Raw genomic sequence first — 23,889 nt, 5'->3', positions numbered from 1 at the left:
GCCAAAGCAGTAACGAGCTGCAGCGGCAGGGGTCTGGAATTTTAGTACCGCCAGCCCGAAGCGGGAGAAATCCTCAACGCCCGGCCATATCAACGCCGCGTGCTGCTGTCCAACAAGAGATAAACAGCCAATGCGTTGAGTGTCCTGTTCCTGCAACGCCCGCTGACCCCTTCCCTCACTTATTCGCGAAGAAGAAGAAAGTTTGCGTTCGCGGGGAGCCAACGCACCCCTCCCGGACCCTTGAATCGTCTCTCGTGCTCTCACCGCACTATACACTACCCACCCACCTAATAGCGCGTCTTCTTCCTGGCCGCTCCTCCCTCCCTAGACCCACGATACCCGTCTTCTATTTTGTAATAGAGATACCCTTTGAGCTCCGTTGAGCTTCAACCACCTTCCTTTCCGCCAATTGCTCCCTCAGTCCCTCGCCATGCGTCCCGAGGTCGAGCAGGAGCTCTCGCACACGCTGCTCATTGAGCTGCTCGCATACCAGTTCGCCTCGCCCGTCAGGTGGATCGAGACGCAGGATGTCGTCCTCGGCGAGAAGACGACGGAGCGCATCGTCGAGATCGGCCCCGCAGACACGCTCGGGGTCATGGCGAAGCGCACCCTCGCCAGCAAATACGAAGGACACGATGCGGCGCGGTCGCTGCAGCGTCAGATCCTGTGCTACAACAAAGACGCCAAGGACATCTACTACGACGTAGACCCAATAGAGGAGGAACCAGAGGCTCCCGCGGCGGCCTCATCAGCGCCCTCTTCTGCACCCGCCTCTTCAGCACCTGCCGCCGCCGCCGCAGCCCCTCCACCACCGAGTGCCGGGCCCGCAGCTCAGGTGCCAGATGCCCCCGTCACAGCCACCGACATTCTGCGGACACTGGTGGCCCAGAAGCTGAAGAAGCCGCTCATGGACATTCCGCTGAGCAAGGCCATCAAGGATTTAGTCGGAGGTCCGTCAATTGCCCATCTAGCGTAAAACTGTGACTAACAAACTTCGTAGGCAAGTCCACGCTTCAGAACGAAATCCTCGGAGACCTGGGCAAGGAGTTTGGCTCGACTCCCGAAAAGCCCGAAGATACCCCTCTCGACGAGCTCGGTGCTTCGATGCAGGCTACCTTCAATGGTCAGCTTGGCAAGCAGTCCTCCTCGCTCATTGCCCGCATGGTGTCAGCCAAGATGCCTGGTGGCTTCAACATCACAGCCGTGCGAAAGCACCTCGAGACAAGATGGGGACTGGCCCAAGGGCGACAGGACGGAGTTTTGCTGCTCGCCATCACCAACGAGCCAGCAGCTCGTCTTGCCTCAGAAGCCGACGGCAAGGCTTTCCTCGATGAGCAAGCAAATAAATACGCGGGTATCGCTGGAATCAGCCTGTCTGCGCCTACAGCCGGCGGAGACGCTGGTGGTTCGGGCGGCGGCATGATGATGGACCCCGCGGCGATCGACGCCCTCACAAAGGACCAACGCCAACTGTTCAAGCAGCAGCTTGAGCTTTTCGCGCGTTACCTCAAGATCGATCTTCGTGCGGGAGACAAGTCGTTCGTCGACTCGCAGAAGGCGCAATCTGCGCTCCAAGCCCAGCTTGACCTCTGGAACACTGAGCACGGCGAATTCTATGCGTCCGGCATTGAACCCCAATTCACACCGCTCAAGGCGCGCGTCTACGACTCATCATGGAACTGGGCGCGTCAGGACGCTCTCACTATGTACTACGATATTATCTTTGGCAAGCTGAAGGCTGTCGACCGTGAGATTGTCAGTCGCTGCATCGCCATCATGAACCGCTCGAATCCTCTCCTTCTCGACTTCATGCAATACCACATGGACCACTGCCCTACTGAGCGCGGTGAGACATATGAGCTTGCAAAGGAGCTCGGTCAGCAGCTCATCGACAACTGCAAGGAGGTCTTGAACGAGGCTCCCGTCTACAAGGATGTCGCAGTACCTACCGCGCCCCACCTAGAGATTGATGCCAAGGGCAACATGAACTACAAGGAAGCGCCAAGAGCGAGCGTTCGCAAGCTTGAGCACTACGTGCGCGAGATGGCTGAGGGCGGAAAGCTGTCCGAGTACGGCAACCGCACTAAGGTCCAGAACGACCTCCAGAGGATCTACAAGCTCATCAAGCAACAACACAAGCTCTCCAAGTCCTCGCAACTTCAGATCAAGAGCCTCTACAGCAATGTCATTCGTTCGTTGTCAATGAACGAGGGACAGATCATGCCCAGCGAGAACGGCAAGGCTGCTAGCGGCAAGAGGGGTCGCAACGGTCGCGTCAACCCTTCTGCTAAGCAGGGCAAGGTCGAGACCATTCCCTTCCTGCATCTCAAGAGGAAAGATGACCATGGCTGGGAGTACAGCAAGAAGTTGACTGGCGTTTACCTGGACTGCCTAGAGGATGCCGCCAAGTCTGGTGTCACTTTCCAGGGCAAGTACGCTCTTATGACGGGCGCTGGTGCCGGCTCTATCGGTGCACAAGTCCTCCAGGGTCTCATTAGCGGTGGTGCCAAGGTCGTCGTCACAACTTCCAGGTTCTCCCGGGAGGTCACCGAGTACTATCAGTCCATGTACTCGCGATACGGCGCCCGCGGCTCTCAGCTCATTGTTGTGCCTTTCAACCAGGGCAGCAACCAAGATGTTGAGGCTTTGGTCGACTACATCTTCGACACCAAGAAGGGCCTTGGATGGGATCTCGACCTCATCGTTCCTTTTGCTGCCATCCCCGAGAACGGCCGTGAGATTGACAGCATAGATTCCAAGTCGGAGCTTGCCCATCGCATCATGTTGACCAACCTGCTGCGCATGCTTGGAGCTGTCAAGAAGCAAAAGCAGGCCTACGGCTACGAGACCCGCCCAGCCCAAGTCATTCTGCCATTGTCGCCCAACCACGGAACCTTCGGTAACGATGGTCTCTACTCAGAATCCAAGATGTCGCTCGAGACACTCTTCTCGAGGTGGCACTCTGAAAGCTGGGGCAACTACCTCACCATCTGTGGTGCCGTCATCGGCTGGACTCGCGGCACTGGTTTGATGGGCGCCAACAACATCGTCGCTGAGGGTATCGAGAAGTACGGTGTACGCACCTTCTCTCAGCAGGAGATGGCCTTCAACTTGCTTGGTCTGATGGCACCACCGATCGTCAACCTCTGCCAGGTCGAGCCTGTATGGGCTGATCTCAACGGCGGCTTCCAGTACATTCCTAACCTGAAGGACTTGATGACCGACTTGCGCAAGGAACTCACAGAGACGAGCGACATCCGCCGCGCCGTCATCAAGGAGAATGCCATCGAGAACAAGGTTGTCAACGGCGAGGCCAGCGAGGCTCTATACAAGAAGGCCACGATCGAACCACGTGCAAACATGAAGTTCGACTTCCCCACCCTACCTGATTGGGACACAGAGGTCAAGCCGCTCAATGATAACCTTAAGGGTATGGTCGACCTTGAGAAGGTCGTCGTCGTCACTGGTTTCTCCGAGGTCGGTCCTTGGGGTAACTCCAGGACACGCTGGGAGATGGAAGCGTACGGCGAATTCTCCATTGAGGGATGCGTTGAGATGGCCTGGATCATGGGTCTCATCAAGAACCACAACGGTCCTCTCAAGGGCAAGAGCTACTCCGGATGGGTTGACGCCAAGACCAACGAGCCAATCGACGACAAGGATGTCAAGCCCAAGTACGAGAAGTACATTCTCGAGCACGCCGGTATCCGCCTTATCGAGCCCGAGCTTTTCAATGGCTACGACCCCAAGAAGAAGCAGCTTATGCAAGAGATCCAGATTGAGGAGGATCTCGATCCATTCGAGGCTTCCAAGGAGCTTGCGGAGGAGTTCAAGAAGGAGCATGGCGACAAGGTTGAGATCTTTGCGATCGAGGAGTCTAGCGAATACACTGTCCGCATGAAGAAGGGAGCTACACTCCTCCTTCCCAAGGCTCTTCGCTTCGACCGTCTCGTAGCTGGTCAAATCCCGACTGGCTGGGATGCAAAGAAGTACGGTGTGCCGGACGACATCATCTCCCAAGTCGACCCTGTCACACTCTTCGTGCTTGTATCCACGGCCGAGTGTCTGCTTGCCAGTGGTATCACCGACCCCTACGAGTTCTACCAATATGTCCACTTGTCTCAAGTCGGTAACTGCGTCGGTTCCGGTATTGGTGGTACTACCGCCCTTCGAGGAATGTACAAAGACCGTTTCATGGACAAGCCAGTCCAGAAGGATATTCTGCAAGAGTCTTTCATCAACACTATGAGCGCTTGGGTCAACATGTTGCTCATTTCATCCACTGGACCTATTAAGACACCCGTCGGTGCTTGCGCCACTGCTGTTGAGTCTCTTGATATCGGTTACGACACCATCGTTGAAGGAAAGGCTCGCGTCTGCTTTGTTGGTGGCTTCGATGACTTCCAAGAGGAAGGCTCATACGAATTCGCCAACATGAAGGCTACTAGCAACGCCGAAGACGAATTCGCTCATGGACGTACACCCAAGGAGATGTCGCGCCCCACCACCACAACCCGAAATGGCTTCATGGAGTCGCAGGGTTGCGGTATGCAAGTCATCATGGACGCCAAGCTCGCCCTCGACATGGGAGTCCCCATCTACGGTATCCTTGGCTTCACGGCCACAGCAACCGACAAGATTGGTCGTTCCGTCCCTGCTCCAGGAAAGGGTGTACTGACCACCGCACGAGAGAACCCGTCCAAGTTCCCCTCTCCGCTACTTGACATCAAGTACAGGAGGAGACAGATGGACCTCCGCCGCAAGCAGATTAAACAGTGGCAGGAGTCGGAAGTCCTCTACCTCCAGGAGGAAGTCGCGGCGATGAAGGACGCTACTGGCGAGGACTTCGACGAGGCTGCCTACCTCGAGGAGCGTGCTGCTAACATCGAGATGGAAGCTAAGCGACAAGAGAAGGACGCGCTCAACAGTCTCGGTAACAGCTTCTGGAAGCAAGACTCACGCATCGCTCCTCTTCGTGGTGCACTTGCTACCTGGGGCCTTACCATTGACGATCTCGATGTTGCTTCTTTCCACGGTACCTCCACTGTTGCGAACGACAAGAACGAGTCCGACGTCATCAACCACCAGATGCGCCACCTGGGCCGTAAGAAGGGCAATGCGCTGCTTGGTATCTGGCAGAAGTACCTCACTGGTCATCCCAAGGGTGCTGCCGGTGCTTGGATGTTCAACGGCTGCTTGCAGGTGCTCAACACTGGTCTCGTACCTGGCAACCGCAACGCCGATAACGTCGACAAGATCATGGAGCAATACGACTACATCGTCTACCCGTCGCAGGCCATCCAGACCGATGGGATCAAGGCCTTCTCCGTTACTTCATTCGGTTTCGGACAGAAGGGAACTCAAGCTATCGGTATCCACCCCAAGTACCTCTTCGCCGCGCTTGAGCACCACCATTTCGCTGCCTACAAGCAGAAGGTTGAGGCTCGCCAAAAGAAGGCCTACCGATACTTCCACGATGGCCTCATCAACAACACCATGTTCCGTGCCAAGGACAAGGCGCCGTACGAGGATGAGAAGATGCAAGAGGTCTTCCTCAACCCACAAGCGCGTGTCACCATGAACAAGAAGACTTCGACATACAGCTATGCGAAGACCCCTGCACCCAAGAAGGACAAGAAGGCGCAGGAGACGATGAAGATGGTTGAGCAACTCACTCAAGCCACAGCTTCGGCCAACAGCAAGGTTGGTGTCGACGTTGAGAGCATCAGTGCACTCAACATCGAGAACGAGACCTTCATCGAGCGCAACTTCACCGACAAGGAAATTGCATACTGCCAAAAGGCACCAAACCCGCAAGCCAGCTTCACAGGCAAGTGGTCAGCGAAGGAAGCTGTCTTCAAGTCTCTTGGTGTCAAGGGTCAAGGCGCCGGTGCTCCACTGAAGGATATCGAGATCATCAACGACGAGTCTGGCGCACCAACTGTTCAGGTATGTTTCTACCATGAATCAATTCTGAAAATTCACACTAACGTCTACACAGCTCTACGGCAAAGCCGACGAAGAAGCCAAGCGCGTAGGTGTCAAGAACATCAACATCAGCATCAGCCACTCGGACGACCAGGCTGTTTCCGTCGCCATCGCGCAATGTTAAATATACGTGTCAACACCGGTGGGCGATGTCCCTCAATATTCACGACGATTAGATGCATGGTAGTATAGTTGGAGCAAGGAACATTATTCCCCCTATGCGGCGTGTTTGGGTCCCCAGGCGCATCAAGATTAGATATGTCCATGGTTCGCAAGAGATTTATGTATTGTAATGCAACAAAAACATGTTCAAACAAAACCGCTTTCACCAAATGATACGATATGCATAGTGACGATAACGATAACGGTGCTTGTCCCTGCATTGCCGCCTCCAGCTCCCACCCATCAGACCCTCCATCTCCTTATCTCTGTATCTTCCGAGCATCCCGAGATAACCTCAACAGATAAATCCTCTTCCACATAAACGATACATCATGCATATTGTTGAGCTCGGGTTCCATTCGTAGAAGGTTTCTTGGTCGCCCCGCTGTTAGCCGTTTTACGCGGTTCCCTTATGCAGTTGAGGCTGACCTGCAGCGGGTAGCTGCATGGGCTGACGTAGCGTGCAGGTTGTTGAGTAGGGGTTTGGGAACGTGGAAATGCGCGGCCGTTGGGTTGGGGGATTTGGTAGAGGGGGAGACGGGTTGAAGACGGATTGATGCAGGTGGTGGGATGACGTTGTGGTGTGGGGGTATGGGTGGGCTGGATGGAAGCGTGTATGCAGGAGTGGGTGGTACGCTTGGTTGATGGCCCGTTGCTGCCCAGGTGGTCTCAGGTATGACGTATCGTGATTTCTGGTCTTGGTATAAGAAAGTGCGTACTTGCGCCAGTCGATGTTCAGCAAGTTTATTTTTATCACTCATGGCTCTTCTTCTCTTCCCTGACTGTTTGTTTGACGCAAGACGCATCACGAAGTGAGGCATATCACATCGAAGTACATCATCTATAGGAGGGTCGTGGTTTCTGTGCATAGACTAGTGGATATATCTCACATCAATACTCTACATGGCTTTCTGTTATTATCGTAGCGATGTGTTATGCGTAAGTCGCTGTTTTCGCCAGCCTAGCTGTGGGAGTTGAACAGTGTGTCCCTGCGCTTGCCGTGTCTACCCTTAAATGCGACGCCGATGTCGCCAAAACGCCGTAATGCACCGGGTATCGTACGCAGTATCCAGAATAACGAAAGAAAGTGGAAAGACATCTCGGAACAGATCATTTGATGTAACGGGCAGGGTGAGGCGAGCGCGAAGATGCCTCTGGAAGGTTGTCCCCTTCAGCCGCTGGGCGCTTCGTCGTCGTTGTCCCAGGAAGGATCTGTGCTCGCAAGAAGCATTTTGAAAACATTGCCAGTGGACGGTTCCGTGTCGACAATGTCCCCGGGGACCTCATAGTGCTTCAGATTATCGTTGTCGAGATATTCGAGGCGCTGTTTACCGATCGGGTCATCGCCGAAGCGGATAAACTGAATTCCGACATGTTGCAGTTTTCCAGCCTTCCACAGGTTATCGACCAGGTGTGTGATGTGATTTTGAATGACAGAAACACAGTGTGAACCTGGTGACCATACACCGTCAGTGAGAATGTAGATATTGGCAGGAGGCTTTTCCTCTGCTCGTAGAGACAAGGATGATCGCTTGCTTGTTGGGCTCTGGTAGTAGAGTGGAAGGATTCTGCTCAGTGCCATACCCATTTGGCATTCGCCATGTTGTTTCACTTTTTCGAATTTTCTGGTCAGCCTTTTTCGGTCCTTATCCCGACCTTTGTGCCCAGGGCTATTGGCGAAATGTAACTCGATGCCATCTGGATCCATGGTTTTTACTAGGTATGCTAAAGCTTCGAAGACGCTTCTCACTTCATCCCAGTGTTGCCCCATCGATTCAGAGTCGTCAATCAGGAAGATCTGTTGAATAACGTCAGCAAAAGCGCCAAGAATACTCAAGATTGTTGATTTACCTGGTCTCTACCATGCAGTCTACCTAGCCATTCCTCGCCTGGTAGTATAGTGGGTAAGTGCAACTTCTTCTTTCGTATGTGCTCCAAGACCTGAGTGATGGAAGCTGAAGGCCTGGCCTTCTGAACCACAGACGCATTAGGCGGCGAGTCATAACTACGAATAGGAGCCAGTGGGGTCCGTGGCCATTCATGTATAGTATCGGCAGTCGGGCTATACGGCTCATGTCTCGGTGTCCTTCCATGTCTGGCACTCGACGCACCAGAATTTGGGCGAGGAGAACGATCTCCACTGATCGTTGTGCGTCTTTCTAGGGGACGATCCGGTTGATACCCGTGTGCATCGCTGGACAACGGCCGCGAACCTGCATTCATAGTGAAGCCCAACCCGCTCGTCATGCTTGGGGACAGATTGACAGGCACGGAGTATCGAGAATACTGGTCTGTTGCGGTTGGTCGCGTAGTTCTATCGCCGACTGGTGGGTGAACCGATGGTGTCGCTAAGTCTATAGCTTGTGTGAGGTTGTCGTAAACTGTCCGCGCATCTGGTCTACTGGCCGGATCTTGCATCATCATGCCGCGGACAATAAGAAGAACTGAGCCAACGACATTGTCTATGGCGGCTCTGCATCGTTGGTTGACCTCCTTGTGCATATCTCCTACAACCGAGAGGACTTTGGTGGTATCATGGAAGCAGCCGCTATAGCCAGTATTCCTAAGAGTCGGAATGGCATCAGCAGCTCTGACGCGCTGTCGATGGTAATCATCCAATCCTCTTTGGCCTAGTACAGACCATACCGCGGCTTCACTGATCACACAAGCCAAAGCCCAAATATCCTTAGCCGGACGAGCTTGCTTGATGCTTTGTTGCCTGGACCGATCTGTCTCGCCACGAAAGTACTCGGGAGCACCTTGGAAGCATGTTAGATTTGGGTAAGTCTAGAAGTTGGTGATGACATACTGTACATCTTCGTACCGTGCACATCTCGAATTTGCGCCTCGTCCGACTCTTTAGCCACCACAAACCCGGCGAGACCAAGGTCTGCCAGTTTGAAGGACACACTGTACGGGCTATCCCCGTTCGGCTCCGATACGAGAATGTTATCCGGTTTGATGTCGTTGTGAAGCCTTCGATGGTCAGTTCGAACAAAGAAGAAGGAAGACCGATGCTTTTAGACGTACCCCACTTTGTATGAATATTGGTTCTGCGGATTGGGAAGGCGATGTATGCATGCTATCGGCTTGATGAACTGTATGAAGTTGCTCCAGAATTCCAGAATTTCGGCCTTGGTTGTAGGCGGCTCGGTTCGCCCGAAGAAGTCTGCGAGTGTGCCACCGCTAACATATTCGCGCAATATGTTACGAGTTTCACCCTGTGTCCACGAACCATAGAAGCGGGCCATATGTTGCATCGCATCTCGGCCACTCGGGTGGCTCAGTAGTGTTCTGTAGGCTTCTACCTCGTTGTTGTGTAGTTTGGCATAGCCCGATGGGCTCGATTTCAGGATGAATACATTGGTCGGGGGAATGTTCAGCTCGTTCTTAGCGCAAAGAAGTCAGCTAGTTGCTATGAATGTACAGACTTTTGCGCGCGCGCACGCTCTTGACCTACTGCGATGAGATGGTTGTACTCCTCGAATAGCTCCACCTTGGAGATGGTGGCGTCCACCCCTTCTTTCAGAAGTAATTTATGCTTTAAGGGCACGACCATGTTCTCATGTAGCCAAGTGTCGTGCAGTTGACCAAACACGAGCCGTTTTGGACAGAACTTCCATTGTGCTTTGTAGAACTCTTCGAATATGTACTGGACAGTCTCCGGCCATGCGTCACAGGTAAGGAAAGGTAGCCCTCTGTCTGCCATGTGATCGTGTCGTATGAATGTTGATAGATGGAAGCCCTTGTTTATCGAAAGTAGGATTGAAAACACAGCTAGATGACTGGCTCGGACAGCATCCTCGTAGCCGGGGTCGCTTTCTACGTACAACAAGAGGCTTCGTGCTCTTTCCGTAGTGAGATAGGATTGGAGGCTATCGAGTGATACGATCGGTCGGGTGTCCAGTGGCCGTGACGCAGTTACAGCGGACGCTGTGTAGGCGTTCACATGTTCGAAGAACTCGTGAAGTTCAGCCCCCATCGTGGCTATTGTGGACGGTGTGCATCAGGTATTCTCGTCCGGTGCGAGTCGCGATAGGTATAGGAATAGTTCGGGGTGCAGAGGAAGTGGTATGAAGGTTGCGCGTAAGCTCAATGTGAGGTCGAAACTTCCGCAAGTCTGCGCGGCTGGAATCAGGCACCTGGGGCGTCGGGGGAGCTACTCCATGTCTAGTCGCGCAAGCGATCGAGCAGGACCCCGCCCACAACCTCAAGCCACACTCAACCGGACCTGCATCAACTGCATCGTTGTCCTTCATCGAGCGTGCCATCGTTCATCTGGAAGTTTACGGATTCTTGTGTCAAATATGCGACAAAAGGAAATGAGAGTTATCGCGAACAATGGAGAGGTGACAACAGGAAAGTTGGCGGCCACGCGGCTACGCGGCTGAGCGACCGTGATAGCTACAGCCTACAAACCTACCACGGTAAACCTATTTTTGTCATCAATAACGCATACGTGCTCGCAATGAGTACTGATTGATGCTCGGAGATATCAAGACAGGAAGAATCTCCCTTGTTGACACGACGTTGCCCAGGTGGCTTTTAGGTCGAACAACGTGGAACCGCCAAGACGCATCGGTCCGCTATTGACCATGGCTCGCAGCCCAGGCTCGATGATACGCTCGCAAGTTTCGACGGGTTCCGCAGCGATCCTGATCTTGGAAGCGTCGACCAGGCCTTCGCATAAGAACAGGTTGGCTTTCGGATCGACCAACTTCCATATTGAGCTGTGCAAAAAGACAGGTATGTAACCGTACGGGCACGTCAATGTCTGGAACAAATATCGTCGCGACGCAAAGTTGTCTAGAAATCTATGAGTCTAATATATAGGAGAGGAAACAACTTTATCGTCCCGATTCGTGCTGCTCTGTTGGTCCGACACTACAGAGATCAGGCCTCCCCAAGAGCCTCGGACCGATCGTTCGACCGAGCCTCCCTTCGAGCGAAATAATATATGAAGTACCATGCGACAAAGGTCAAGGCTGTCGCGGGGAGAGCAATCATTAGATATAGCCGGAGGCCTTGCATTTGCAGGTCTTGTTCACCATCTTGGAATCTGAGGATGTCGGTGCTCATGAAAGTCTGCCTGATATTAGCTGATGTACGATTTGAAGGTGCATGATCAAGAACTTACAGCAATGAAGGTCGCTGGAAGGAAGAACAAGGTCACAGTGGTAATCACTCTCATGGACACAGTCTCTTGCTTCGTCTTCATGGCAAGATCTTGCATCTTCACGGTCATTACTTCCATGCGAGCTGCCAACTCTCGAGATTCTTTTGCGTAGAATTCGCTGGCTTTGGAACTTCGATGCTGCAATATGCCACTCAACTGTGACAAGCTGTTAGCATACATCATTCCGAAACCTGAGTTCACGGGTGCTTACCAAGTTCTTCCGGTTAGCCAGGAGGTGTAATAGCGTCTCAGTCCGCGATCGCAGCATGTGCATGTCTTTCTCCACTCCAACTATACCTTTGTTGAATCGATGGAATTGAGCTCTGCACTCGTCCTTCACATCTTGCGGGAAGTCGGCATGCTTCGCTACATCATCGTAGTGCACCCTCAATTGCTCAAGAACTTCGGTGTTCAGCTTCAGTACAAGCATGGCTTCTTGTGCCTTCTCTTCGATATGTTGAATGGCTCGTAGATTGTCGAAGGTAAATGTGTCCGACTTCTTGTCTAATTTACCATCGTGAGGTGCAGATGGGAACTCCGGTGGTGCGGTTGATTCAGGGGATGCTATCAACGTCTTCTCATCTCCGGAAGTTTGACGGCTATCAACTGCATTGGATTGCAATGGCTTTTCCATTAGTCCGCGTAGCTTGTTCAGAGTCGATCTCCACGACTTCGCCTCTGGAAAAGCGCTCTTTCTCGGCGATGAAGTCCAGAATCTGCAGGGCTGATTACTGTTATCCGCTGTTGTTGGTTCATACGTCTCTGGACTTTGTTGCAACGTGTTTGACCGGGTCCAGGTGTGTGCTGTCAGAAGAGGACGCAATGTATGAGCTCGTGACAAGGTGAATGGCCCTACGCCGAAACGTGGACTCGTGATCTTTGGGAGCGTAGGCGATGGTAGCGGTGATGGCTGACTCTCGACTTCATATGCTAGTAGTCCTTGTGCCAAAGTTGACAACCGATCTTCGAGAGCGTTGATGTACCATCGCCAATTCTCTCCGGACCAATTGGACAACAAAAGATGTGTTTCTAGTGACGCCGCGAACGCAGCGCTACGAGAATTGAGAGGCTTGCCGCTCTGTGTTGATCTCTCAGAAACTTCAGTCACGCGTTTCATGATCTCTTTATTTCCCTTGACGACGATCCAGAGCATTCTGCCACTTTCCACGTCGAAGGTGTGATATACAGCACATTGGCGGATGGACCAGGGTATATTTGACGAGCTCCTCGTCGATTCCACGGACCTCAGGTTGTAACAGAAGCGAAGGTCTCTGCCTGAGCGTTCTAAGCTGGATAGCTCGCAAGCCTTGTCGTAAGGCGCTAACCGGCATTCTTCCCTCAATCCACTGAAGTAGAAATCTTGTGCTTCTTCACTCAGTCCAAAAGGGAAGACAAAATCCAGAAATGAAGGAGCAACCTGATAAATTGTACATAGGAAGCTGAACATCTCGTGCGTGATTTTCAAGGGTGCCCGGGCATGGCCAGCCGTTAGAAATCTGTCATCATCAGCTGAGTCTCGTCGACAAGCAACTGTTTACTAACACGAAACGACATCTCGGATCGACGGCCTCGGGTGACAATGACTGTCTACAGCTGAGTTTAAGTTCCAGTTCTCGTTGGCTTTTCACGCATGCGGATGTGAAACCTTGGTATAATTAGTATATTCCAATTTGGCCAGTAATAGGTTACTTACGATTATCTCGCTCCCGGTAATCGAGAAAATCCACTGCTACCTTCTCGTCTTTGAAGAGAAGCTTGGATTGAGATTGCAGCCGAGCAAAATACCCGGCCGTGCTATGGCTGAGAACACATTGTTGTGTGAGATTTTGTGGATAACGTCGGAACTCTTTACATGATGAAACGTATTGATCCATAGCGATTGTGTCGAAATCTAGCAATAGAGAACTGGAAAGCCCCTCGCTACGAAGATCGGGTAGATTGAGCTATATACTCGCAGAAATGACCGCAGCACCGAGTTGCCCTAGGACATCGCCACGATCCTGTCTAGCCCCGCGGCATACCAGCATGCAGCCCGCCCCCACAAGATCGTTGCCAGCATTTCTAGTCAATCATCTTCCCACCGCCGACCCACAAGCGTTCTTCGCTGATTCTGCCTCAAGGTCAGAATATGTACCAATACTGATCACATCAAAACTCATACCGCATCCAACTTCTTCGGAATTCGGAACTTGTACGTATCATTGATGACCTGCACACTACTCTCAGCACATATCGACACGAATTCCAAGATTTCCTACTTGAATGTGGAAGTCACGCGAACCGTGCAGCTCCCTCAGGTATTGTTCCAAATCTGCCTGATCCAGACGGTAGACCGGAAAGGTATCCTCAACATAAGACATTGCGTAGGAGGTGTACGATGGGCGGATGAGAGTACTAGGGTACGATTGGTACTGAAGTAAACCGGATAGAGAAGGCTACACCGGTGAGGTCTGTGGCATTCCTGAGGTACACTGTAAGGACCTATGTCCTTCTCGCAACCGCGATTGCCAGATATACCATCAGGCTGGACTGCCCCAGAACATGAGGCTCTGCTTCACCGAATTCATCGCGAGTCCTCCAGCTTCATGTTGCGAGGCTGTCGGTATCGTTGGGATCGAGTCGACGAATGGCTGAGCTAGGCGTAATTGCTTTACATTCCACCATGCATGCACCTGCAACGTGAGAGTATGAGATGACATGTAGTAAGTTGTGTATGGTCAAACCTGCAGAACCGGTGAACTGCGATAACTGCGCCTCGCAGCCTTCAGTGCCTAGTGCGCGACCCCATTGGTGAGGCTTAATGTGAGCAGTACGAAGGCGGAGACGAACGCCATTGTGACCTCAGCAGATGTCGGGGCAGACTCTTACATACATATGGATGCATGCATCAGCGGCACATTTCCTCGTTCAGTCGTGTCTGAGATGCAGGACATACGAGGTCTGCTGAGGTTGACTGCCTCGACTTCGCCTTCCAAAACTTGGGGGCCCGGACTGGACTGCCCATGGTATAAGAAGAATGGGCCAAGCACATCGACTGAGATCCCATGACATTCTGGACAGAACGAGATACCAGTATATTGGAATAGTGTCGCGGCAAGGGATGGACATAGTCATCTGCATCTGCGGAGTATGTCTGCTATGGTACGGGTATGACGGAGCTGTCCACGGGTGTACCCAGGTACCCCGCTAAGAGTCACTACCCCACCAAAATTTTGATACTGTCCAAACTTTGGCTCGTGAACTGCGCACATATTCTCAGCCACTTTAATGCCTTCAAGGACAAAGCATTGCTTAAATTGATCCTATAAGCAAGGCGCGATGTCGAAACCAAAAGACCTGCGCAGTCTCATCGATCTCACCAAAACCACACAAGCACTTCTCACCCACTACCAATGCTCTCTCGCGCCCAGCAAAGATGCCGCTCCTACGTCCGAAACAGAGATAGCAGATCCTCTTGATGTTATCAGAGCCTCAACTAAGCTCCTCAAATCGCACACGACGACGCTCTCGCTCCTCCTCATCAACCCGCCCCTCACACCCTCCGCAATAATAGCAAAAATCGGCGATGTGACCTCGGGTCCACTGAACAGCATGGTGACTGCAGCTTCATACACACCAAGAGAAGGACAGAGAGGCGATATTGGAGACATTATGCGCACAGAAGTCAAGGCGCAAGTCCGGAGGCTGCTGGGAACATGGGGAGAAGTCCTCGCCATGATCCTGAAGATGGCAGAGACAAGACAAAGCGCGAAAGGCAAAGACACCGGCCCAACCGAAAGCGAGAAGCAAGAAGTCTTGTCCTCGACTGGTGTACTCTGGGACGTATGCGACGCGCTGCTAAAGCTATGCGAAGATGGCGTGGTAGGACTCGTGGTCAAGAAAGCGCAAGAGTACCGGGCAGTCCTCCTAGATGCGATCGAGGAGCTGAAAGAATGGGGCGAAGACGTGGAAGACGAAGACGACGACGAAGCAGAAGGCAGCGACGACGAAGACGAGATCTTCGGCGCATCGAACAAGATTGGCAAGGACAACAAGGAGCTGAAAGAACTCCTGGATACCGGTGTCAAGAAGCTGAAGATGATTGGCATGCTGTACCAAGCACTCATAAAGAGGAGGTTGAAGACATATCCTGCATCGTCCACGCTCGAACCAGCCGCCGCAACGAACGGTGCGACCTCGCCGCCCTGCAAAAAGCTAGATGCGCTTGTGAATACACTCAAGACGATACCTGAGACGGTCGACGACATCGCGGGCGCGTTCTACGATCTCGACGAAGACGAAGCGAAACAGACTCTGAACAAATGCTGTGGTGAGGCGAACAGCGCGATTGAGCTGGTCAAGCAGAGCTGGGCTGGAGAAGATGACGAGTTCACGGCATGGTCTGGCAAATGGGCGAGCGCACTCGAAGCTGCGTGAGCAAAAGGCAAAAGCCCGAAACTATTCCAACATCACCAACCACTCGCGCACGAGGTCAGACATCCAGCGATTCAAATGAACGATACGGTATCAATTGCGATATACAAGCGAATGTCGCATTACAAATTCCTAAACAACCAACGCGCCCTTCGTATCACCCCTCCAAGTATCCGACATCTACAATCCGAAGACAGCAGCCATACCCATGGCAACAACACCGTAGCTAGCAAGCTTGCCAGCAGCAGCGTTCTCAGTCTGCTCAGCGACACCAGAGCTGGTGGGCGACATGCCGCCGCTCATGGTGGGAGATCCGCTCATCATGCTGGACATCATTGAGCCGGTCATGGAAGCGCCAGATGAGGGAACGGCAGTGGGGATGTCGGAGAGGGTTACACCGGCGGCGGCGCAGAGGGAGGAGACAGCGGGGGCGAGGCCTAGTGGTCGCGTTAGACATGGACGTAGATGATAGGTATGTAGGGTATGCAAGACGTACTGGAGATCTCAGACTGCTCGCATCGCTCGGGTGCGCAAGTGAGGAGCGAGTTCTCAATGGCAGAGCGGCCGCTGGTGCACTGGCAGTTTGTGTCTGTGACACCGCAGTTGGAGCTGGGGAGGGCAGCGACGAAGCAGGGGATCTATTGAAATGTGTGTTAGTCGGCGATGCTAGATGCGATGTACCCGAATCGCGATCGTGATCGTCTTCATGTGGAGGTGTGGGCTCCGAAGTCCGATCCGATCGGGAACAGGAGAGGAAGGGCAACATACAGCGCACTGGGGGATGCCGCTCAAATCCTGAGCACCAACGAAAGCGAGCGAAGCCGCGACGGCAAGGACGGTAGCCTGGAAACGCATCTTGATTATATGGTATAATATGTATTGGTGATGGTATTCGGTATATGAAAGATGGACTGGAGTGAGGGAATGTCGAAGTGAGATGGAACAGGGTTGAGCGAGAAAAACGATGGGACGGAGAGGGGGTCTATGTACTGAATAAGATTCTAGCAACCAATACCTTGGTCCAAGCCTGCTCCCTAACGAGCAATAGACTCGTGGAGATTAACATTGGAGTTACCCGGTGATCGTCCCCAGGGATTGCCGCGGTTTGTCGCAGAGCCTTGGTATGCAGTTGACTATCTTCCCCAGTACCCCTCCCTGGGCGCTGTTGGTTTCCTTGATCTACTGCGCCTTCGATCGCACCTACGTATTCTAGAGGGGTGTGTCTCGTCGAGTTACGAGCGACGGATGTGCAGCGAGAGCTTCGCATAGGTGTGCAATGTGCCTCGGAAGGAGGGTTAGGTTGCAGTTAGAGTTTGGGATGGCGCCGAACTTGCGGTCCTTTAGCGTTGGCTAAGCGGCGTGCTGGCACAGCTGTGGAGATGGATGGTGGGAGGCGGCCTTGCTTTTCTTTGCTCTGCGCAATGCGACGGTGCGATTTCTTGTCGCCGGCCCAATCATGCTGCCTGCGGAGCTGTGTCAGTGCTGTTTTGGCAGGCCCTGCGGCTGGCAATCCAGACCTTTTTCTCTTGGTTATGTAGGGATGCTGTACCCGATAGAACAACGCAACGGCTTTTGCTGACTTCTCCTCTTTTTGCCCTCTCGCATCACGCTTGCTGACAGCCTTGTTAAATTGCTTTTCTGTTTGCACAGCGAACGCTTTGGGGGACATGCGTTCTTCGTGCGGCACCGGATACCGACCCTGCGTTAGACGAAAGTATGTCCCCTTGGCGTGCGGATGGGGAAGATGCCGTCGACGGTTCCAATGGCACGGTGGCGTAGTGCACCGCTACGGTAGACTGGACTTTGGACGTGGAGCTTCCATCATCGAACGCTTAGTCTTTTGGAGTAACATCTTGCGCTCCGCTACTTAAGATTGTATGTACATCATTGAATGTCGACAAGATTGCACGGAATCTGTTGCCATCATTCACGCTACCAAGAGCGCCAAGATGAGTTGCTGACGTTCTGGTTCCGGCAAAGGAAGGCGACGCGTGAAAATGGATCGCAAGATGCAGGTACGCGATAAGCGGCATGCAGGCCTTAGATCATTGTCCCCACCAGCATCCCCTTTCTCCTTTCACAGCAATTCGATCTCTCTGTCATAGACTTTCCACTCACAATCCCATTGTCATCTGTCGCCCTCTTCTTAGGATCGAGATTCAATACAGTCTCGTCTCGAGCCGAGATATCGTAAACTATCTTCCATCGCGACGATCCCAGGTTCTCGAATCAGCGCACGGCCCTTCTCGCGGCGTCTGAAACACAGGGCTCGTGAGTCGCTCGCCTATGCAGATGGGCAATGTCGTCTCATATTCCTTTTGCATGGTGACGAAATCATGCTTTTCTGCATGTTGCATGTGAAGGTGTCAACGCCGTTAACCATGCATACTGTCGGCAGCGATGAAACCGGAAACGCGGCACGGTAGATGAACCAGCCAAAACATTGCGCGCGGGGGTTTCAGACATATTGCGACCGTTGTCCCACGTCCAACAGTCGCCGCTGGCTGCTGAGGTATAATAGTCGTGATGCGATTGGTCTCGATTGATGGTGCTGGTCGAGTAAATTCTGTGCATAGGATCTGTTGTATGAGGCAATTGATTGTATTCAACACCACGAATTGGCTGACGCGAGTCTGGCAGCACGAGCTGAACCATGAGCCTATGAAAAGGCTGTAGTGACTAGCAGTACATGAAGACTCCGATAAACATGCAATCCTCCCGAACCTGACTCTTACTGAATGTACTCAAACTTGTGTGATGCTATTGCCAACCTCCAGAAACACCGTGTCCAGCCCGGTGAAGGTTATAATCTAGCCAGAACCCTATCGTTGATCGTAAAATGAGATCTTTGCAAAGAGAAGTCGCAGTCGCAGAACGGGGAGGTATATTGCTAAGCCGGAAGCCGAAAGAGATTAAGGAAAGAAAAAGGCCGTGATCGCAGACACGGCGATCCGTGGACCGAAAGTAGACATACAGAAAAGAAAAGAGATTTTCAAATGTGCCAAAGATTGAAAGAGGATCGCTTTTGATCACGAAGTTAAGTTGCTGACAGAGCGACAGCTCGTATAGCTGAGGTGCCGTTTAGAACATGGCACCCTCCATAGGCTGTTGACCGTTGGTAGGACGTGGAGGTGACCCATTGCGTCCGGTGAAGCCGTTTTGAGGCATTGCTGGCGAAGGTCCCATTTGGCTTTGTGCGTCTCCGCGCAGGCTCCTGCCTTCACTCGACGCCTTCCGCAATCTGCCCTTTGGTTGCTGCGATTGGTTCATCACTGCGTCGGACGAGTTGGTGCGGAGTGGCTCAGCGTAAGGGGCTCGAGGTCCATCCATTCCATGCTGGACAGCAGGATCGTAAGGTGATGGTCCCGTTGGGCTCTGGCTTTGGCTTTCACCGCGACCGAATCCGAAACGTCGCCTCATAGGGTTGATTGGCGGAACAGGGGGAGCGTTGTTCTCCATGCCATTCTTCAGAGAAGCACCAGCTGGAAGATTGATTGTATCAATGGAAGACGTTGTGGAAAGGAACACCGGCTCCGAGATCTCCGACTTCGCGATGGACTTCTTCCGTAGCACTCCAGTCTTGGTCAACGGTTGCACAGTACTTGGATTGAAGGCGGCAGCGTTGGGTGTAGTGGGGTTTGAGACAGGAGGGGTGTGATTGGCGGAGAACGGAGGCACTGGTGATGTTGGGTGCGAGAAGCCGTTGCCGTTGGCACTGCTGAAGCCACCTGGGGAAGGCCGGGGTGAGATAGGGATTCCCGGGGAGAATTTCCCTCCAGGAGGCAGACGAGTGTTCTGGCCCGGTCCAGCGTTGGTCTGGATAGGGTGCAGATGCTTCGACTCAAAATAGTTCGCCGCGGCGGTTTTGCTGTTGCTACGCGATCGCATGCGACCCTGGGAGTCCAGCGATGGTCTCTCAGAAGGGAGTGGAGGCGTAGGGTGAGCAGAGTATCCAGGCATTGATGGCATTGTGTTCGCAGGGTAGGCGCCGCGGGTACCATCTGCCATAGCCTGGTCCAAGTCATCGCGGTATTGATCATGGCGACTCCGGGAACGGCCTGACGATGTTCCAGAGCTCGAGCGCTCTCGCGTGGAGCTCCTGGTCGATGCCTGTGGAGATCTACCCGATGGGCGACCAGTGCGGCTGCTCTCTGTTGCTGATCGCTGGCGATGCTCGTGCTCCCGCTGTGCGTCTTGCTCACTTTGCTGCAATACTCGAGACTGCTTTGGTCGCAGCGCTGGCATATCACCCTGAAGACCTACGAGCGAGGTGCTGCTGACATTGGCTGAACTTCCTCCAAGAGCGAGCTTCCTTACTGACTTGTTAGAAACATCAACTGTAGCAAAAGATTCACGGCTCGACTTTGCACGGAGCATGTTCAAAGCTGTCTTCAGTCCGTTGGATGGGCCCGCGGGTGTTGGTGCTGGACTTGTTGAACGGCCTTCAGCCTTAGCACGGAGATTCTCCTGTATCAAGCGCTGCCTGTGAGCAAGGTCCCGTTGGAAAGCTTCGTGGTCGGCCTCTGTCTCGTTGCTGGCAACACGCTCATGGGCCCTTCGAGGAGTAAGATCCCAGGGAGCTGCAGGGTTTGGTTCGGTTGCGCTCATGATCAGCGGTGTGGCATTTTGTCCGTTGGCCTGCTCGTCAGAGTTCATTTTGACGAGTTCATCACGGTAGGGGTTGTCAATATCATCCAGATCCCACGGGTTGGAGTGACTGTATGTTGAGGGAGCGGGGGTGGCTGATTCCGACCCGGGTTGGCGGCGTTGGAAGCCAGATCCTTGTGTATGAATAGCGAGCCCCATAGGTGGGCTCATCATTGGAGGGCCTGGCTCACCATAGTTGGAAGAAACATTGCTGACGTTGCGAAGATGCTGCCTGATCATCCCACTAAGTCCGCTACTCTCAGGACCCAATGTTGGTGAGTCAACCTCAGTACCGTCCACTTTCACTGTCTCGTCGGGGCGTGGAGACGCCTCTTGGGTAAGACCAGGGCTGTACGAAGAAGGGCCATTCTGAAAGACTTCTTCCTCCGATGTTGTCCGCGAGCGGAATGCGGGATGCTCGAACATTGAGGGTGCGGGTCCGGTTGCTACGGGGAGATTGTCAAATCGACGAGTGGGCTCTGCCGGGCGCGTGGTCGACGGCCTGGGAGCTTCATCTTCTGCTTCGCTCGAATCTGGCGAACTGAAGAAGGTGGCTTTGTTGCAGTTGTCTGGAGATGCTGCTGTTTGGCGTGGAATTGCTGGGAGGCGTTGCGTCGGTGGTGAGGTAGGTGTGCCTGGACCCGCGGTTCTCATCTGACTGGCAGCAGCCTGAAACCTGGAGAAAGCAGAGGGTGCTTGAGCTGGTTCAGCATTTGATTCAGAGCTTGACCGTTCGTTTGCGTCACTTTCGGCTCGCTTACGCCTTTGCTCTTCGGCACGCTCTCTCAAGGTGGGCTTGCGAGGCGGGGACCGCTCGGCCTTTTGAGTTGGTGTTGAGCGACCTTCGCGGTCCTGCTGCATGTGGCGCATTCGTTCTGCATATTGCTCCTCACTGAACGCCGCCTTGGGTTTGTTGAAAGCACCCATGGCGGTCGCTTTGCCCCGATCGTTGGGCTGGAGCGCAGCATTGAGGGTGTGGGCTTCCTCACTGTCACTAATGACGGGGCTAGCCAGTGCAGGCGACTGCGCGCGGGCGAGGACTGGGCTCGACGCGCCCGAGGAGTTGTTCCTGCTTATGCCAGCGTATCCTAGCGCGTTTGGGCTGTCTGAGCGGAAGGCGGGTGGTCCTCGAGCGAACCGATCATTCAGGTTGGTAGCAGAACGTGCCTGAGACATGGGGATCGGTGGCGTTGATCGTCCGGTTGGCGCACGTGCGCGTTGTATGGAGTTGAGACGGTTCATAGCTGAGGACTGTTGCTCTTGGATTTGCTGGTCAAGCCCTTGGTCGTAAAGTCTCCGTTTCGTTGTCGACCGGCCTAGATCTGGAGATGTCATCGGGGCACCTGCTGGGGGAAACGCCGGCGAGGAGGCTGATACAGAGTTGGTGCCCTGTGACGCTATCGATGTTGCGGCTGTAGATGTGCGGGTGTTCAATGTGCCTGAGTTGGTGGATGACGAGGTCTCCCTCTTACGGCTGAGCTCAGTAGGACTTGACGGCTCAGAGTTCTGGCCATCGTCATAATCCGACTGTTGCCTCAGCCTGTCCTTCTCCTCTTGTCTGAGCCGTTGGTATGCTGACATATTAACGTCGTCGTCGTAGAGTGTCCGCCCGGTGCCCTTCGCGTTTGTATTAGAGATCATGTAAATCTTTTGTCGTCCACCGAACAAGACGTTGCCCTCGCCGGGTCTAGCTCTGCTCATAACGCTGCCGGAGCCATCGTCATCTCTACTGCTGTCGAAGGAACCGGTACGCTCGCTTGCGAAGGGCGGTCGGATGGAGCCATTGAGCGAAGACACCTCGGCTATATCGGAAAGACCTCCTGGAACGAAGCCGAACTCGTGGAGGCGCGATTGGCGTTTCGGTTGTAGTACACTGTCGTCGCTGGCCTTGCCAATCTTGGAGTCTGGGTCGTCCTGCTCTCTCAACATGCTGAAGCGGGTAGATAGGCCAGGCATGATTAAACTTGTCCGGAAGTCATCTGCTTTGGGCAATGCGAAGTTGAGATCGAACTCTGGTTTGGGCTCTTCCTGGCCCTTCTTGCCCTTCTTCGTCTTCTTTGGGGCGGCGGGAGCATCCTCGGCGCCATCCTTCTTCCTGTTCAACCAGCGGTTCATGATGGTCTGGCAGTTATTAGCAAACGTATAAGTACGCCGCATTGCATCCGGAGTGGGCGAGAGGCAATGGGAGGGCGCCTTGGCAATGGGGATGGGGAGGAGTGTAGTCTTACAGGCAAAAGTGATTAGACTGGATTATAGCGACGACTGTGCGCTGACCAATCTCGACTGGAGTGTCGCTGGGGTGAGCGGGAAGGCGCACTCGAGCGAGGAGTGGGGAAAGTGAGAGCAAGGCGACTCGGGCTGGGAGGAAAGAGCAATCGCGAACATGTAGCGGGGCCAAAAACAACAATGAGGCGGCCACGGGCGGTCTTTTTCGAAAGTGTGTCCTAGGCACAGTGGAAAGTAATGTCGGCAAGAGGCGAAGGAGGGAGCGAGCTGGAGGTGAAAAGGAAGGCGTGCAGCGATTGCAGGCGGGATCGGGCGCACTCGACTCTGGATGGCTCGGTTGGCGGCAAAAAGTACAAAACAATAGATTATGGCAAAGGTTAAGGAGCGTGAGTAGCTGGCAGCAAACAGGTGAAGGAGTGAATGCACGCGCGCTGTGGAGTGCTGGCGTGGTGGTAGAAAAGAATGCAGAGAGCAGATCTCCCGACCGAAAAGAGGCTTCGAGGAGCGGGTCGACGTGGGTATGCACTCTTTGGGCCTCTGGGGGAGTGACAAGCACTCGCACATGGGACAAGGATCAATTTCCACTAGCCTCATTTCCGCGTCGCGCATGGGCGTCGCGGTGCAGGGAGCAGAGAAGCCATAGAGCGCGGGCCAATATCCGCTCGATAGGCTGACTGAGGTCGGACGGCCAGTTCCAGTATTGCGCCGCTGAGCCCAAACCCGCGCCGTCCCAGGGGATGCGGGCGACAGGCAGCGCGACAGAGGAGTGAGTCGACGATGCATCGACGCGATCCAACGGCATTTGCTAGCGCCCTGCTGCCTCGCCGCTTCCTCGCAGCTCGTCAGACATGCTCCTTCCGCGTCACACGTCGCTCCTGCCTCGTCACTCGCGTCGCAGAGTCATGCCTTCCTTTTCCAATAACAAACTTTGCCTCCCCCCACAGTCTGAAAACAACGACGCACGACCTCATGATAGCCCTTGGCCCGCCCTTTGCAGCTGCCGCAACGACAAAAAGTATCATGAACACTGCGAGGGACATCGCGCTCCGCTAGCACCCCGCCCAATCAGCGCCCTGCCCTGAGCGGTACCTTGCAGGCGTCGGGAGGGGCTGGTCCATCCCTGCATCCTCGATATCACCGCGCCCGCGACTTGCTTTTCTCGTCGCGCCACGACGCATCGTCAGCTTTGCCTCTCCGCCCGTCAGCGCTGCAGCGTCGACACGACACGCTGCCCAATCACTTACCTCACACATGGGTAGCCAAAGTATGCGGGGAGA

At 53.8% G+C, this 23,889-nt stretch overlaps 4 protein-coding genes across 4 annotated transcripts; 2 read left to right on the top strand and 2 right to left on the bottom strand.

The window, feature by feature from the left end:
- Nucleotides 1-430: 430 nt before the first annotated feature.
- On the top strand, nucleotides 431-6,112 carry J4E93_006871 (uncharacterized protein; the record flags this gene model as incomplete). Its single annotated transcript, XM_049344781.1, has 3 exons — nucleotides 431-950; nucleotides 1,001-5,949; nucleotides 6,002-6,112. The coding sequence occupies 3 exons, from the start codon at nucleotides 431-433 to the stop codon at nucleotides 6,110-6,112; spliced, it is 5,580 nt and encodes a 1,859-aa protein (XP_049198435.1).
- A 1,209-nt stretch (nucleotides 6,113-7,321) lies between these two features.
- J4E93_006870 (uncharacterized protein) lies at nucleotides 7,322-7,738 on the bottom strand (the record flags this gene model as incomplete). The annotated part of the gene is made up of 2 exons (XM_049344780.1): nucleotides 7,322-7,602; nucleotides 7,735-7,738. The coding sequence occupies 2 exons, from the start codon at nucleotides 7,736-7,738 to the stop codon at nucleotides 7,322-7,324; spliced, it is 285 nt and encodes a 94-aa protein (XP_049198434.1).
- A 6,906-nt stretch (nucleotides 7,739-14,644) lies between these two features.
- J4E93_006869 (uncharacterized protein) lies at nucleotides 14,645-15,742 on the top strand (the record flags this gene model as incomplete). The annotated part of the gene is made up of 1 exon (XM_049344779.1): nucleotides 14,645-15,742. One exon carries the CDS (start codon nucleotides 14,645-14,647, stop codon nucleotides 15,740-15,742), a length of 1,098 nt encoding a protein of 365 aa, XP_049198433.1.
- Nucleotides 15,743-18,820: 3,078 nt separating this feature from the next.
- Nucleotides 18,821-22,501, bottom strand: J4E93_006868 (uncharacterized protein; the record flags this gene model as incomplete). The annotated part of the gene is made up of 1 exon (XM_049344778.1): nucleotides 18,821-22,501. The coding sequence occupies one exon, from the start codon at nucleotides 22,499-22,501 to the stop codon at nucleotides 18,821-18,823; it is 3,681 nt and encodes a 1,226-aa protein (XP_049198432.1).
- Between the last annotated feature and the right edge of the window lie 1,388 nt (nucleotides 22,502-23,889).

This window comes from Alternaria ventricosa, assembly GCF_023758065.1.
Source record: "Alternaria ventricosa strain BMP 2768 chromosome Unknown scaffold_11, whole genome shotgun sequence".
In the NCBI taxonomy this organism is placed as follows: domain Eukaryota; kingdom Fungi; phylum Ascomycota; class Dothideomycetes; order Pleosporales; family Pleosporaceae; genus Alternaria; species Alternaria ventricosa.
The sequence above is the reverse complement of the archived record's forward strand: the minus strand, read 5'-3'. Positions and strand labels throughout refer to the sequence as shown.